This window comes from Buteo buteo, chromosome 11, assembly GCF_964188355.1.
Source record: "Buteo buteo chromosome 11, bButBut1.hap1.1, whole genome shotgun sequence".
Classification (NCBI taxonomy): domain Eukaryota; kingdom Metazoa; phylum Chordata; class Aves; order Accipitriformes; family Accipitridae; genus Buteo; species Buteo buteo.
Genome location: NC_134181.1, coordinates 42777521 through 42792500, shown reverse-complemented (window position 1 = coordinate 42792500; position 14980 = coordinate 42777521). Strand labels below are relative to the sequence as shown.

Below are 14980 nucleotides of genomic sequence, written 5' to 3'. Positions count from 1 at the left end.
AAAAAAAACCCCCATCCCACCTCCATCAGCCCTGCTTAAAACAACAAAAAAAAAGGAAAAAATACCCACATCCCCCCCAGCCCACCACAATTCTCAGAGGGGATCAGAGCCCTCGCCACGAGCTCCATTTAATCTCCCGGGGTTTTGCTGCCGGTGAGAAGATGAACAAGTGCATCCATCGCTGAGTGCATCAAGCCGCAGCGGGGCCGGGGGGGCCAGGAGCAGCCCCCCCGGGGTCGGGTCTTGCCCAAGTGTTTGGCACAGACGGTGGTTTGGTGAAGCTGCACAGGCAGCCCTGACTTGGGGCTGGCAGCTCAGCTGAGTCCCCGTGTCACCAACGGGGTTTTATCTGTAATTAATTAAAAAATTGAGGTCAATGCAGCGTATCGTTTATTTATTCCAGGCAGGCTGAGATCAGGCAGCGTCAGGCAGAGCCCCAGGGATGGCAAACACGGGGATCACCCCCCCAGGGCACCCCAAACCCTGGGAGGGAGAAGGGCACCCTGCTGCAAGAGGGGATGGAGGAGCCCTGAGGGACCGGGGACAGTGGGACCCCCAGAGCGATGGGGAGGGGGGAGCCATCCCGGCCCCGCAGGGAGCTGCCAGAGGGATCCCAGGGCCGCAGCCGTGCTTTCCATTAAAACCTCCTCCTGCCGTTAACTGCGGCAGTGAAGGGCTTCGCGACGTTTTTCCCAAAGAAAAAAGACCAAACAAGTCCCAGCTCCCCCTCCTAGTGCTTTGAATTTTTATTAAAACAAAGGAGAAAAACGTTATTTCTTCCGAGTACAACAGTCCAGGGGAATGGGAAAGCGGCTGTGCCAGGCCACAGCCATTCGAATCGCAGCCACGTGCGGGGAGTCGATCCGAGGCAGCGCGGTTTTAAATAAAAAGGGTTCAGGATGGGATCTACTACATGCCAAGCCCCGGGGCTGACCCTCCGGCTGACTCCGGTGTGGCTGTAGGTCAGGTGAGGTTGTGGGATGGAGGAATTGGGGGTCCCGAGGGGATGCGGGGGATGCCGGGGGCAGCACCAGCTCCGTGAAAGGGCAAATTGCAGCTGGAAGGGAGGTTTCCCCCCCTTGAACAGAGGGCAGGATTTGGGACGGAGACACAAAGGAAAGGTCAGGGCATCCCCGTTCTCCCCGCGGCCGCTGCTGGGGGCTCAGAGCTGTGAGCAAAGGCACCCGCTTAGGGACAGGCAGGAGCAGGCAGCCCCAGTGCTCCCCTGCTAGGACACAGGCAGCCCCCCCCCGGCTCAGCCTGGGGAGGCTCAGAGGAGCTGGGGGGGGGCCAGATACCGTGTTACAGGGTGCTGGAGCTGAGCACCCAGTGAAAAGCCTGGCCCTGAGTCCCCAGAGACCCCCTGGCCTCAAGCTGCCCAGGTTTGTCACAGTTTGCAGGAAAAAAAAGGTTTCATTTGGCTGGCACTAGCTGTTCTCCTGCTCCTTATCCCTTGCAGAGAGGAGAAGGAGGAGGAGGAGGAGACCTTCCTCCCCACCTCCTGCCTCTGCCTCCTCTCCCCAGAGAAGCAGCAGCCCTAATCCCCATAGACCGAGGTCCCTGCAGCCGCTCTAATCCTGCTCCCTGCCCGCCTGCCTCCCACCTCTGCCGGGCGCTGGGAGAGCCGGCGCGACGGCCCCTGATTTACAGCACTCTACTAGAACATGCTCTGTGTTCCTAATGGAGCTCCAGGCACCGCCGGCGCGGGGCTCCGGGGCTGGCACGGCCGCTGCCGGCAGAAGAAGGGAGCCAGGAGGGATGGCATCCTCGCCAAGGGAGACCCTTCGGCACGCTCCTCCGCCGGCTGCCAGGCTGGGGGGCACGGCCGCAGCCCTGACCCCGGCACCAGGGGGAAAGCCTGGAGGGCTGAGCCAAAATTCTACGCTAGAAAAATAACAAAAAGGCTGGGTGGGGGAAAAAAGGTAAAAAGAGAGACAGGGAGGAGGATAAACGGACACTAAGCTAGAAAACATCACACAGTCTGTGGGCGGCCGAGCCCCGAGTCCATCGGCGTGCAGAGGCTGGTAGCACCCAGCGGGGACTGGGGGGGCGATGCCCGGCTCCCCGGCCCCGGTTGGGGTACGCCGGTCTTGGGGGAGAGATTCCGGCTGGTGGGGGAGCCGGCCGGCAGGCAGCAGCGGTGCGGAGCGGCTGGTCGCTTCCTAGAGCTCCTCGAAGAAGGCCACGCGGGACTTGGTGCTCTGTAGGGTGAGCTGCAAGAGAGCAGAGGGGTCGGCTGAAGGGGGACGAGGCTGACTCCCCCCTCCTTCCCGCAAGGCACCCAGACCCAGCTTCACCCCCTCCCAGGAGGGCACCGGGTTGAGCAGGAGGGAGCTGCTGCCCCTATCCCCTCCTGGCCCAGCCCTGCCCCTCCGAAAACACCAGGGAAGGCAGAAGCAGGGACATCGTGCGCACCCTCAGCAGCCGAGCCCCCGGCCGCAACAAGCACAAGCCCGAAGGCAAAGCACAGGGCAAGGGGAGGCAGGTTGGGCTGGGGCAGCGTGACTGCTCTCTGCGGCCGACACCACCTTCCCCTCCCAAAAAAAAGGCTGCTGAGGGGCCGCAGATTCAATCAACTTAATCAGCATGGCTGCAGCTTTCAGGTTGTGGGATACACAGGAGCCTGGACCAAAGGTGCCCATCCTGGGCATGGGATTGTGCCCCTTGCCCTGAGGGTGGGGGAACACACGGGGCTCTTGCAAAGCTGGAGGAGAAACAATCTCCATCAACTGAGAACAGAGGAAGAACCACGCTCGTCTCTAAACCAACAGCTTCCCCAAAGCCTCTGGGCCAGGCAGGTACCCGTAACCTCCGTCACCAGTTAGGGACCATCCTCTGCCCCGTGCTCACGTCCAACCCCAACCCACCACCCTTGCTGGGACGAGCATGCATGCCCGGTGTGCTTCAAGCAGCCACAACGCAGCTCGCCACCACCGCCGCAGGACCTGCGTGGGGCTGACGCCTTCCCCCTGCCCCGGGACCTCACCCCAGACCTGCTCCCTCCATCCCGCAGCAGGATGGAGCTGGAGAGCCCTCGCTTGCAGGACTGTGTCCTCGGAGCCAAGGCTCTGCAGGACTTGGAAACCTGGCCCAGAAAGGTTTTTTTACAGCGCTAGCGAGGCTATCTGAAAAATAATACTCCATGGAGGAACCGCAAGCCCATTTTCTAACGGGCCAAACGAGAGACGAAAGAAACATCCTCAGTGGCGAGGAAGAAATCACAGTATTTACAGATAACCACCCAGAGGAGCATGGTGGGAGAAGTGCCACCTTCCAGCCAGCTGCTGAATCACCGCAAGAGTTTGCCAAACCAGCCGGCTAATTGCGAAGGCTTCGTTTCAGCTGGATTAAACAGCGATGCTTTCCGCTGGGGACCTGGTTTTGCTGAAACAGGAATCCTAGGATCACGTTACAGTGAGTTAAGCCCCGCGATGGAGCTGCCAAGTGCTCCCCCCTCCCCGCTTCCCCCCATGGCCTTTCCTTGGTAATTCCTTCACAGCTCTAATGCCATTCTGAAAAAATCTGTACTGCAGAGGAAATTTCTGCAGGGGCTTAACACCCTTTGCTGGCAGCATCTCCTGGGCCAGGGCTGCCGCTCCCCCTCCTTAGCATGCCCCTGCTCCTCCAGCATCCCCTCCAGAGGTGGATGGTGGGTGGATGAGATGGGACAGGGGCTCTGTGTGCTACAGGCAGCTCTGTGCCTCTTCTTTCAAGGCTGGAGAGGGGAAAAAAAAAAAAAAAGAGCAGGCAGCCCCAGCCTGCTGCCAGCCCCACTGATGGCCCCAGCGCAGGCTTCGTTTCAGCTCTTCTAGCAGAAATCCTGCCTGTGATCCCAGGCAGACACCTGGCTGGGTCACAGGCCAGAGAATTTGGCGTACAAAACCTGAGCGGACATCGCGGCGCGCAGCATAGTCCTTCCCTTTGAGCAGGGCTGCTGCAACGACCTGGTGCGAGGATGGGGACTGCGGTCCCCCGGCAGAGAAGGGCGGTGGGCAAGGGGGCATCGGGGGGCAGGAGTGGGGTGGGTGAAGCTGAGCCATCCCATGCATTTGAGTGAGTGCCAGGGCTCGCACCGGAGCCCATCCACGCACCACAGCCCAAAATGGGGCAGCTTCGCTTTCCCAGTTCAGCTGGGGAGACCTCTGAGAGGCCAGACACCCCCAAGGAGGAACATTTACCTGCCAGCTACCTACTTCCTAACGCCCCATCACTGAATTCATCTCTTCTGCAGGCTGGATGGCGAATCAAAGCATCCCACCACCTCCCCAGCCCACGGCAGCTCGCAGTGCCACTCTGTTAAAGCGCAGCACGGGGAGATGCCCCCAGGTGCCCCCCAGCAAACTTAGTGCTCTGACGGAGAAATGAAAGGAGCCAGATGATGCAGAGAGGGAAGATGTTTCCCCCAGGCTTATAAGGAGATTTGACTATTTCGAGCCTGCTCTCTGCCTTTAGCTACACGCAGCTCTCCACTAATCCCCCGTGCACTTTTGCGGTCCCGGGGTACCTCAAAGCACTGCTCGGGCAGCAGCCGCTGTGCCCAGAGCTGTGCCTTCCTGAGCAAACGCTGCTGCAGCGCTGCGGGAAGCATGTGGAGGCAGAGCTCCGAGAGCATCCGGCACAGGCGCAAGGAGAAAGAAGAGATGCAGCCCTGCTCTTTCAGCAGAGGCTTTCATCCGTGACTTTCAAAGGCTCCCTGAGATGTTCCGTGTTAATTTTTTTACCTATCGAGGGAAACTGAGGCACGGGAAGAGCAGCCCAGCTGTGGGCATACAGGGAAAGGGAGCAAACACAGGTTCTTGGTAAGATGGGGTCCCACAGAGAGGTGAGAGCACTGAATTTCCAAGAAGGCCATGCCCCATGGCTCAGTGGCACTCGGCAGCGGCCAGATTTTGCTATTTGAGAGGCAAAGACCACAGGGATTTCAACGGTAACAGAGCAGGTACCCGCGCTGCCACTCTCACTCCTGCTGAGGAGCGGAGGCAGAGGCACCCCCCCATCTCTCATCACCCCCATGTTACGCTCTAGCTGTTCCTGAGAAAGCCAGGAGGCTCGTGCAGTGCTGGTGTCTGGGCAGGAGGATTTCTTCCCATTTAGGCTCCCGGGAGAGGAGCCTTCGGCTGTCTTTCTTCCCAGTAACCTGGAAGGTGTTAGAAAAGCATCACACAAGTGGGATACAGGCACAGTTGGCATATTTCTCATTAGCAGGAGCTGGGTTATGGCTAAGACCTTGGCAGTGGCCAGCAACTTGAGGCTGCTCTGCCTCCACCACCCCTGGAGCGAAGGCATCTCCAGCAGCCACCGCTGGGACCTCCCGCACCAGGAATTGGGGCTGCCCGGCAGCTCTCAGGCAGCTGCCTTCTCACATCGGATTACAGTCAGGCACATGGATAAACAGAGAGGAAATTAGGATTGCTCTTGACTGCACACTGACCCTCCACCACCGATGCTCCGCTGTGCCTGGAGGGAAAGCTCTCGCCCTCCCTTTTTCTTTCTTTTATTGTTTTTCTTGCTGTTGAGCACTTGCAGGCAGGGCGATCCTTGCTCCCACCGCAGGCCGTGCTCAGGTGAGGTGCGGTGGGAGAGCTCTGCCACCGGCCGGTGCGGTGGTCTCGACAGCGAGCGTGGCACGGCTGCAGCATCGACAAAACCCGAGGGACGCGCTGGAGGAAGATGGGCAGAGCCAAGGGAAGCTCTTGAGGGCAGCGAGCCCCACGGCAGCCTGACTCATCCCACCCAGCGCTGCGGGGGTACACGGAGGTGCTGCGTAAGCCAGTGGGCACGGAGAGCCCTGCAGCCGAGCTCGCTTCCCATCTGCTTTTGGCTGCAAAAGCATGAGCCCCCGACAGCTCTTTGCAGGGAAATCCCACTCCCTCGCGCAGGGAGCAACCGGGTTTGTTCTTTTCTTTTCTTTTCTGCACCAGGACGTGAAAGGGAAGAGGAGAGCAGCGGGGGAGGAAAGCACAGTCCTGCTCCGGCCTCTCCATCGTCTGCTGGGGGAAAGCCCTAAGGTGGCCTCCAGCATCTCTGCAAACTCTCCGCACCCTCTGCCTCCCCTTTCCCTGGCCAGGCAAGGAGAAATAAATATATATACACCCGTACCGTAATGTTGTGCAGGCAAGGCAGAGTGATTAAGAGCAAGTTACATTCTCGTCAGTGCGGAGAGGGGGAAAAAAAAAAAAAATTGATTTACAAGCAGTATTATGATAATCTCCTTCCTGCAGGAGGGAGGGTGGGCTCCACAATGCACTACCAGAGCCATCAAAGAAAATTTAGAGAGAGAGAGAGGGAGCACAATTAAGCGGCCAGAGCTCACATGAATCAAGATACAAGAAAGGGAAGAGTCCCACTCCCTGCATTCCTACACTGGGGTTCCTCTGAGCTCTGCTTTTACCCAGGGCTGCTGGACTGATTTGATTTAAGAAAAACAAACAAAAGCAACCCAATAAGTCCCTCATAGCCAAACGCGGTTTAGAGTGGCTAACCCAATAACCGCAGGCACATAACTTCTGCTGGCAGGGCAAACTGAATAGAGAGAAACCACCCGGGCTCTCAGCAAGCCCACCGGAGCCGGTGCCCTTCCCACGCACTGGAGATGGGGCACAGGCAGAAGGGGACTGCAAATCACATCAACCTTCCCCCCATCCTCCCAGCTCCTGAGGAAGGGGGAGAGGTTTAAAATTTCTCATTTCCTTGCTTTTTCCTTGCTTATCCTCCAGGCTGGAGGAGAGGGTGACCCGTGCCACCCCTAGTGGCATCACCTCACCCCGTGTGATGCTGGGGACATCTTCCTGCTGCTGGGAGGGAAATCTACAGTCCCTGCTAAATCATCACCCTGTGCTGCATAAAGTAAACCCTCTTTATTACCCCCCTGCTCCCTTGAACATCTTTCTCCATCCCTGCCCACTCCCCAGTCCCCACCAGCCAGGTGGACTTTTCAATTCCCACATTTACTTTTGAAACTGAAACCTTCTTATTTTTCCCTCCCCACCCCCTTTCCAGTCCCCACCTCGCCGTTTCTCTGTTACTCCCACGCTGCTGTTTATTCTCTCCCAAGCACAACTTTCCCCCGGCCTCCAATGCTTTGATGAGTGCGTTTAAAAGAGAGAAGATGACGCTCCATTTGAAGGAAATGCTTTTCAAAGGCTGTCACAAAAATAGCTGATAGGCCTGACGTTTCCCAGTTTCCTTTCGCTCCTTGTAAACAAGGAAAGGAGGCTGCCGTGTCCCAGTTTAGCTGCCAGGGAGTTTCACTTCCCAGCTCCGAGGAGAACCAGGGCAGAAAGAAAATGAACCTAGCAGGGACACAGCCTCGCACACACGGGTATGTGTGGGCAAGACCCACGTGAGATGCACCTCCATCTCCTCCTGCACTCAGAAAATGTGTGCCCAGAGGTGTCTAGAGCTGCTCTGCTCACCAGGTATCTCCTGGCTCTCGCCTGCATCCTAGCTGTGTGCCAGGCAGGGCAAGAAGCCAGCATCTTCGCTCATCTTTTCTCTCTACCCTCACAGCTCCTGAGGGGATGGGAAACGCCGGTGCTGCTTCTCCTGGGAAGTCCCTTGCTGGTCGTGTGCCCACTCTGCAGCATGCAGCCTTCCCCTCTCCTGGTGGGAGTGGATTATACAGTGATGCCACGGCAATGCTGCAGTTCTGCATGAGACTAAAGAGCACCTCATCTGTGTCCAGGCTATCACAGGATCCACAGGAAAGGATGGAACCACCTGCGTGCGGCTCAGCCTGCTCTGTACCACCCAGGCTCCCTCCTTTTGCCCTTCCCAGAGCAGAAGTATTTCTTGTCCTGGTCCCCTCCCTCTGCAGGATGAAGGTCCAGAGGCACAATAATGTTCTCCTTCCCCGAAATGGCTGTGGTCCTCCATCTCCCCAGCAAACCACTGGAGCAAAGTGGACCCATTTCACGCAGGGGAGTCTGCAGGTCCCAGAAGGGGAGAGGTGAGGAAGGGAGTCCCCAGAAGATGACAGAGACCCCACAAGATTTGTCGAAGTCCTCGAGGGACATATTTCAGTCTCCTTCCCTAGCAAGATGCTAGCCAGGCACAGCTCGAAAACGGGCAGAGGGAAGCTGTCTGCCCCAGCACCAGCCTCCTGAAAACCTTCAGCCTGCCCAGATGATTAAGTAGCCCCATGACATTTGGTGGTGGCACAGCAGCTTCATATCTGCATCACAAGAGGCTCCGATAGCACTGCCCATCACCAACTCAGCAGTGTCCTTACACTGCTGTAGAGGACAGACCACAGCATATCTTGAAGGTCAGAGGAGTGAAGACAAGCCTGCAGAAATCCTCTTTGCTCTGCCTCGCTCGCCCCTCCGTGCTTGGCAGCCAGGAGCTGCTTATTGCCTAAACCTGAAGGGGACGATGCTGCATCCATAGGAATGTGGTAGAACATGACTGTTCATGGCCCAATGATGGAGGAATCCCAGACTAGTCTACTGGTGATAAATAAGCAGATTTCAAGTAGCTTATCCAAACTCCAAGTGCCTCAATGATAGGAAAAAACCCTGCGTTACCCAAGTTGAGGGCAATGCTGCACCACAACCAGGATCAGCCAGCAGAAGAGCCGGCAAGAGCACGGTCAGCAACACCTCACCCCACCACCCATGTCCGCGCAATCCCTGTGGGCACCAGAAGTGCTGGCCCCAAGGAGCGAGCTTGAGCCCCAAAGAAACACTGCATCCGAGAAAAAGCTGAGAGCTGTCAGAGCCTGGCAGGGAAAGGCCAAGCCTGCCTGTTGAAGGACCAAAGTACTGCTCAAGGACAAAGCCGCTTGTCTGGAAACAGGCATGGAGATTTGCTCCTTGCCTGGATACTTCAAAGGGCTTAAATCACAGTAAATAAGCATGACTGTGCAAGAAGAAAGCAACTGGAATGAAAGACCCAATTGTGTTTTAGAGCAGCAGCCTGTCCTGGGAGTCTTCCTACACTGGAGGATGCAAGGAAGAAGTGGGTTTTTTCATCTTCTACCACAGCATAAGCGGCAAACCCTCCCGAAGCTGAGCCAGCTGGAGTTAGCAGCACCAACCCACAGCGCAGAGCGCTACGGAGAAGGGAAATCAGTTTCCAGATGAGGTACTTGTGCTGTGCCCACAGAGCTCATAAAAAAGGATTAGCATGTTAACCACGTAATTAAACATGAAAAACTTAGCAGGCGTCTTCAAAGGCAGGCAACAAAACCCAGAGGTCACACCACAGCACTTGCTGTGCATCTGGTTTAATTATGGGGGCTCCTCCCAGGCACCGAATCGCTCCCAGCTGCTGGATTAGTCTTTTCACAAACTGCCAGGGCTTCATTTCATCTCCTTATGCTGTGGCCACAAGTGGATTTCGCCCCAATTTCACCTGCCATGGATTTCCTCAAACCAGTGGGATCGGGACAGCGGGTTTCAACCATGGCCAGCCTGCCCCGAGAGACATCCAATGCCTCCCCCCAAGGTGGCCCAGACCTGCAGGATCACCCCTCATTTTAGCCTCTTTCCCAAGGAAATCCTTAAAAACAAGAGCAGCCTGTCTTGGGAACACCCGCAGCCCCCCAGAGAGCAACTGGCGGCAGCCAGCCGGCACAAAACCCTAACTTGAGTGATTTACAGTGCTGCCTGCAGCCCTGAAAGGGCTGGTCTATTCAAGAACGGCACAAACCTGTGCTGATAGCTTCTGGGTACCTGCCAGGGAGAAGTCTGCATCTAAAGCATCCTCCTGCCTCTGCCACAGAGCTCCAGAGGTGCGGGGAAATTGCTCCACGGTTGGCTGTACGTGTCCCCCACGCAGGCAGGGCTGTGCAAGCCCTTAGAGTAACTTTTAAAGAAAGCCTTTTCCAAAGGTGCTTACCACCAGGTTTACCACCCGCCTTCGTGAACGCTGCTACTGCAGCATCTGTGCCGTTTCTTCCCTTAGCGCTGCCGCTCGAAACTCACTAAACCCTGTGGGTGTGCAAGAACCACGGTCGAGGATAGAGCAAAAAAGCCTTCCCAAACTCATCCTCCTGAAGGAGGGAGTCAATGCTCTGCACACACACACAGCCTGCGGATTGAGGGCAAATCCTCGGAGGAAAGCAGGCTCCGGAAAAAAAGAGACATGACGTTAACAGAGCAGGAGTCACCAGCGTGCTGAAGGAGGCAGGGGACAGGCAGCGGCATCGCAGGCAGGCAGGAAAGCGGCTGACAGCCAGTGTCCCTAGGCGTGATGGTGACCAACGGCACTACCTCCAGCACAGTCTCCATGGACCACCCCCAGCTGCAGCCTTGCCTAAGAGCTACCTGCAGACACCGGCTGTCCTCAACCGTCTGCTTTATGTTCCTGCGATACTTCTCAAACAGGCAGACGCTCATAACGCGTCCACGTGCTGCTCCGCTCCTAGACAGAGGTGTGCATTTTTAGCCTGTTATGACAGTTTTGGCAGCAGAGGGTTGACAGTGTTTGTTTGGGTTTTTTTAAATCCTGAATTTCTTTCTGCGGCAAACAAGGGGGAAGGTCCTGGTTTACTTCACTAAAGAAATCTTCAAAAGCCACCCTGCACCTCCAATGTATTCCCAGCCACCAGCAGCACAGCAAAACCAGGCACGTTTAATTATTTAAGCATCTACGCCTGCACTCCCCAATGATGTTGCCAACTCAACTTCTGCCAAGAAAGACATTTCCCAACACGGAGGATCAGGTGCAAAAATGCAGAGAGACTGTGAACGCTACTGAGGGAGCGAGAGCTGGGCAGGGCGGCCGCCTGCGACATGCTGCACGGGTTCACCATGGGGACAGGCAGGGTGCTGCACCGCGGCGAGCCCGGTCTCACCAGCACCGCACCCCACTGCAGTGCATAAGGAGCATTGTAGGGGTGGCAGCAATGGGAGCTGGCTAGAGCAGTGCGTATCGCAGGCAAGCTCATGCACGGGTTAGTATTACAGCCAGTGATCCCATCACCCCACGCAGAGTACCTTGGAATAACCTACTTTGCAGTCTCAAATGCAGATAGGTCTTCTGCCCTGGGCTTGAGGCTAAACCAGCAAAATAAAATGAACAACAACAACAACAACAAAAAAATCCTCTGTGATACGAGTAATGTCAGGTCATTTGTGCAATCTGTACAGTTTGCCCAGAGCACTGAAGTGATCAGCGGCTTCCAGGTGGGGTAGAGGGTTTGTATTATTTAAGTATTGCTAAACTGCTATCCCCTTTTCCATTTCCAGTGTCTTGCATTTTCCTTTCCATCACAACTGCAAAGACAAAAGCCCTCCTGACCTCCTGGTGGCATGAACAAAAGCAGTCTGCAATTTTATTCTGATGTGCTCCACTAATAGACTATTATTTAAAAACCTTTGCTTCTCCGGCTAAGATGCAGGAGCCGGGCAGCCTCGGCTCCCTCCTGAAGGGAGGGGACAGAACAAGACTCGAGCTTCAAAGGAACGAAAACTGACCGCACGGTCCCAATTACAGCGATGAGCCCTGACAGACATCGAAATGATTGCCCAGCCACCTTCTTTAAGTGAGACAAATGGGACCATCAGCTCTCTATGAACTCGTCTCTGTCAGAAGTTAAAATTTAGCATTTTCCGTTTAAACCAAGGACTCTGAGCACGGAGACAAAACCTAACAAAACCTACTGGGAGCAGAAATGTCTTCAGATTCTACGATGACAAAAGGGCCTGTGATGATTTTTATATTCTCTGCTCTGGTGGGACAGGAACCCGAATAGCTCAAGGCTAGCGTGGGGAAGCCAGGAAGTGAGACCCGCTAGATCAATTTTCCTGCCCCAATTCAGTGATCATAAACTCCCACCCATGAAAGTCGGCATCAACCGATATTTTCAAATCTTTTCAGACGTAACTCTCAGCTGGGAATAGTAAAGAGAGAAGGATTTGGTTTTAAAATGTGGAGTTGTTATCACAGCCTGCATCCCGTGCCATACAGATTTCTGAATCCTTCACAAGGACAGCCGCTAGCTGAAAGCCAGCTGGCTAAAAGTCTTTGCAGGTGAGTGGGGCTGACCACTACAAACCACTGTACCAATTATGGATGTGCCCTCAGTCCCTCGTTACACTGAGCCCAACTGGGAGAACAGCAGAGCTATTAAGCAAAGGAAAAGGACAGGACATAAAAATAAAGAACGGGCTTTGTTGTGACCTTTCAGGAGTGACCCCCAGGCTAGCAGATCCAGACAGCCTAACTTTTTGGCTAAGTTACTCATCTCAACCACATTTCTAGAGGCAGGTGGTTCCAGGGTCCATAGCACAAGGGAGCAGACATCTCACACACACCCTGCTAGCAAAAGGTTTTGCTGTTAGTATTTGAAGCTGCGCTACAGGTTACTGGAGAACAGATTAAAAGAGAGGATGAGGCTTTTGACTTTTTCTACTGAGAGCCCATAAGTCAGGAGTGGTTTTGCCCGCATTATTCACCAGATAAGGTCAATGCTGCTTGCCTGTAGGGAATGATTGCAATAGGCAGGTAGGGCTTTTCCTGTTCCTGGGGTCACTAGGGTAGCAGATCCCTTCTAACAGCATCCCTGTACAGCTTTTGTTAAGGCTCAGCAAGAACTTCAAACCTCAAGACCTTTGCATCCCTTCACACAGCACTGAAGAGACAAGATTTGATTGTGGCAAATATAAGCAGGACCACCAGAAGCTGAAATTCTCTGCACCCTGGTTCAAAGCTAAGCAGCCCAGGAAGAAAGCCTAGATCAAACAATTTTATTATAACAACTTGTGCAAAAGCTAAACCAAACGGAAGGGTTATTTTGTTGTTGTTTTTAAAGGATTTCATCAGGCGAGATACAAACTGGAGGCCTCCGATACCTTTTTAATAGTGTTGTGCTTGCTGTTGCCTCGGCTGGCATTCTCGTTGTGCAATATATCCAGAGCTGTCTCTCTCTCCTTTAGCTTCAGTGCTTCAATTTCTGTCTTCAGCTCATTCAGCTGCTCCTGCAGGTGCTTGCTTTTCTCCATGTACTCTACCCTAGCATACACAAAAAAGTCCTGGGTTAGTGCTGGCCAGCGGCAGATAGTGACACGATCCTGTGGCAGCCGATAACGGAATTATAACAGAAAACCCTTAGCTTCATCATTTCTGGTGTGTGGAACTGACATTAGTTTACAGCACACAGTAAACTACTCTGAGCAATGACTTGTTCATTATTAAAAAGAGGACCCAGACTGCTGACCCAAGAACAAAACTGAGTTCCATTACTATAAAAAAATAAAGCCAAGCTGGAGCTGCTGGATGATGTTTGTAAATCTCCCCATTTCTGAGTGAAGCTGCACCATGACATAGGTTAACATTGCACAGTTTCAGTCTACAAGATAGTGGTTTAAGCGCTTCTCTACTCCACCGCTCCCTCTCTCAAACCCAGCTCACAAACTCAAAGGCACGAATCCTTTCAGTAAGGAAGGACCCTGATGTACTGACTTCTCATGTTTCAGAGGGATTCAGCTTGTAAACCGTGTGGGAGCAAGCACTGCCCCCAAAATATCAGGTATCTTTTAGACACACAGTATCCCTGGGAGAAAGAAAGGTCTCCAAAAAAAGAAAAAGAAAAAAAAAAACCCAAACCCAGCCACTCTCAGGACTTGGCCATAACTGCCTTCCACAAGGAAGCATTGACTGGAGAAAAATTACACCATGCCAGCCTTGTACTTGTGATTAAATACTGAGATCCAGGTCAAAGTACCAGCAGACTAACAAGAACCCTTTCAGAGTGCCAAAATTTGTAGCAAGGTTTATCTCAGCACCCAAGGAAGCCGAACAGTCCCGGAGAAGTCAGCAAAAGCATGCTATTGCTTTTAGCATTTGGCAGAGCCAGGCTCTTCCTGCTTAGGAGAGTGGGATGACCTAGTTAGCAACCTGGGTACAGGAATTATCCTGTTATTTTCAGCTTCTATCTTTTTCCTTCTGGCTTTAGGAAAAGTTTTTAACCTCTGTCTCTAGCATAGTGGTCTGTTATTTCATACATGGGAGAGGGTACTCAGCAGAGGCAAAATAAACCACCCTGTGGGATCCAGGGGCATTTCATTCCAGCCCCAGGAAGTTTTGGCCGGAGCGCTATGGCACAGCCCTTCTAGCTTTGATCTACTACCCAATCGATGAACAAAGTACATTATTACTACAGAGATTAAAATCTGATCTGCTTTGATTTCTGCTAAATTTGTAATTTTGAAGGCTACACTTAAACCCTCAGGAAAACACAAGATCAAAGCTCATAATCACATCCAAACTTGCTTGCACACACTTTTTATATATAAACATGACACAGATTTCAAGAAAAAGGGTTAAAGCCCTAACACGGGACCTTAGCGCACATTTTCTGGACACACTGCAAATGCACAAGCACCAGCCTGCAATAGCTCAGCAGTGCAATAGCTCAGTGCACCAGCAGTCAGACTGCTGTTAACTCTTTCTACCAACACAGACAATTCAAGCCTAAAACAAGAGTCAGGTTAACCATATGGAGAGGAATTGACGGGTGCAGGGCTCAGCATGCTTAAACTCGCCTTTAAGCAGGCAGCAGAGATGCATCTGTGACACCAGGTCCCCACCCAGAGAAACAGTCAACCAGTAGCTACATCATGCTCTGGGCAGAGCTACTAATGACCTTGGTAAAAGTGAATCCAAAAGACTTCTCCCCCTTCCACCTCACACCGGTGCTCGTCTGGAACCTAAAAGTTACATTCAGCCCTGGTGCAATTCCTCCCACTGCAACCAAGGCACAAATCCCAGCCCTGACCCAGACTGGACGCATGCCACATACTTCTCTTTCTCGATTTCCATTGAAAGCCTCTTCATGTCCGTATCCTTGAAGTCAAAGGACAGGCTCTCATTGATGAGGTTGAAGCTTGGCAGGTCGGTAGGCAGTGCTGTTGTACTTGAGTTCATGGACTGCTAAAGTGAGAGAGAGTACAAATTAATCACATTTGGCCACACAAGTGTTCCTATAGCAAATATTCTGTAACACAGAGGTAAAATCAGAGTAACACCTAAAAAT

General features: G+C 53.6%; 1 protein-coding gene across 6 annotated transcripts in view; it reads right to left on the bottom strand.

The window, feature by feature from the left end:
• Positions 1-378: 378 nt before the first annotated feature.
• Positions 379-14980, bottom strand: part of NF2 (NF2, moesin-ezrin-radixin like (MERLIN) tumor suppressor) — a 49851-nt gene continuing 35249 nt past the window's right edge. The window contains exons 14-17 of one of the 6 annotated variants that reach the window (XM_075041881.1): positions 14747-14874; positions 12798-12957; positions 10956-11000; positions 379-2213 (exon numbers count right to left, since the gene is read on the bottom strand). In XM_075041881.1, coding sequence (XP_074897982.1) covers positions 10965-11000; positions 12798-12957; positions 14747-14874 — 324 coding nt within the window. In that variant the 3' untranslated portion in view covers positions 379-2213; positions 10956-10964. Of the gene's footprint in view, positions 2214-10872; positions 11001-12781; positions 12958-14746; positions 14878-14980 lie in introns of those variants that run through there. The other 5 variants (XM_075041880.1, XM_075041879.1, XM_075041878.1 and 2 more) reach the window with 5 other exon arrangements.